At 60.9% G+C, this 1,712-nt stretch overlaps 1 protein-coding gene across 1 annotated transcript in view; it reads right to left on the minus strand.

Moving 5' to 3' along the window:
* Positions 1-1,712, minus strand: part of USP19 (ubiquitin specific peptidase 19) — a gene marked incomplete at its 3' end in the record, with an annotated part of 12,335 nt that overhangs the window by 6,277 nt on the left and 4,346 nt on the right. The window contains exons 6-9 of the mRNA XM_010019129.1: positions 1,427-1,700; positions 911-1,178; positions 628-784; positions 451-522 (exon numbers count right to left, since the gene is read on the minus strand). Coding sequence (XP_010017431.1) covers positions 451-522; positions 628-784; positions 911-1,178; positions 1,427-1,700 — 771 coding nt within the window. The remainder of the gene's footprint in view (positions 1-450; positions 523-627; positions 785-910; positions 1,179-1,426; positions 1,701-1,712) is intronic.

Below are 1,712 nucleotides of genomic sequence, written 5' to 3' on the forward strand. Positions count from 1 at the left end.
ACTTCAGGCATGATGAAGCCCCTGCAAGGCAAGGCCACGGCCTCCAGGGACCCAGCCAGCACTGATCCCAAGGCGGCCCTGGCAAAGCAGGGTGAAACCCTCGAGCCTGGCTACAGTGAGCACACAGCAGGCCCCTTTCCTGGCAGAACCCTGCTCCACATTCCCCCTTCTGCTGGACATCCCACCCAAACTGCACACGGGCTGGTCTGTCCCCAAGAGCACTAGAACAGGCTAGAGGGGAACTGCAGACAAGGAGATGCTGGGATTTCCTCCCCTGCAAGCCTCCTCAGCAAGCCAAGGCAGCCCAGGCTTGGGGCATTAGCGCAGCATGGTGTAAGGGAGACCCCCATGTGCAAAAATGAGCATCCCCTGCACAGACACATCAGCTGGGACTGGCTCCTGCTCCAGTTCTGCACTCCCAGCTCCACTGCCCCAAGCGCAGGAGCGTACCTGAGCTTCACCTGCCACCGGAACACTGTGTGGGGCCCACAGCCAGGATGGAGGCGAAGGAAGTTTGTGTCACTGCAAAGAAATGGGAAGCAAGTGAGAAAAGGCGAATAAAGCAGGAGCCCAGCCACAGCCAGGAGCTCTGCAGCAGCCCGGCCCCATCCAGAGGCACATTTGTACCTTGTCTGGAACACCAGTGTGAAGTCTTGTTCCCGGAACAACACTTTGGATGTCTCCTTGTGGATCTCCTTCACGTAGACGTGCACCACCACCAGGTCATTGCCCTTCTCATACGAGTCATTCTTGACAAAGGTCAGGCTCACAAAAGGCTCTGGCTCTGAGGAAAAGCCATGGAGAGAGATGTTATGTTCCTGGCACGCTGAGGCAGCACTAGAGGCTGACCCGGGAGAGGTCCCAGATGGACCTTCCTGACCAGGCTGACTCCTTGGTTCCAGCCACTCACCATCAGCTGCTGCTTCCAGAGCCACGTCATCCTTGGACCAGTCCCTCTTCTCACCGTCTCTGCCCAGGGGAGGGGTGGCCACTGGGACAGCCTTGGAGCTCTCTCCCAGCACGGGCGTGCAGTCCCGGCCCCGCAAGGCCTCAGCAGGGCTGCCTGGCTGCAGGACTCTCTTCTCCACACAGGTAGCAATGCAGTGGGGGAACACCTCTGTGGTAGCTGCAAGGGGTGGCATCTCCACGGGAACTGTCTCCTTGGCCAGCACCACAGCCTTTCAAGAGAGAGACACACACAATGACAAACAAACACTGTCACTCCTGAGCTGTGGGGGTCACCCCCTGCTCCCTCCATGCATCCCATGCTTAGCTCGGCTCCTTTAGTCCAGTCCTCACATTGTCCTCTCCTCCACCACAGCACCACCCGTGGCACCCCAAAGCCCATCTCATCAGCAGGGACGGGTCCCTGTGTGAGCAGCATCCCCTGCACAGGGGCTGAGGGTGCAGAGGTGTCCTCGGGTACCTTCTCCAGTGGCATGGTGAGGTCCGTGAGGGCTGAGGGCACCGCGCGCCCCCTGCCGTGGCGGCGTCTCCCAGCCCTCCCGCTGTGCCCTTTGCTGGGCTCCACGCTCCCAGTGACTCTGGCATTCGGCTCCTCTTCAGTGGGAGCCACTTTGAGGTAAACTGCCCGCTTGGCGCTGGGGCCGCTCTGCATCCCTGGGCTGGCTGGGCTCTTCCCTCCCAGGGCCTCGCTCCTTCCTGGAGCACGCTTGGGGTTGGAGGCTTCCCGCCGGGATCTCGGCAGCTCT

This window comes from Nestor notabilis, unplaced genomic scaffold (assembly GCF_000696875.1).
Source record: "Nestor notabilis isolate BGI_N333 unplaced genomic scaffold, ASM69687v1 scaffold19527, whole genome shotgun sequence".
NCBI classification, from domain to species: domain Eukaryota; kingdom Metazoa; phylum Chordata; class Aves; order Psittaciformes; family Psittacidae; genus Nestor; species Nestor notabilis.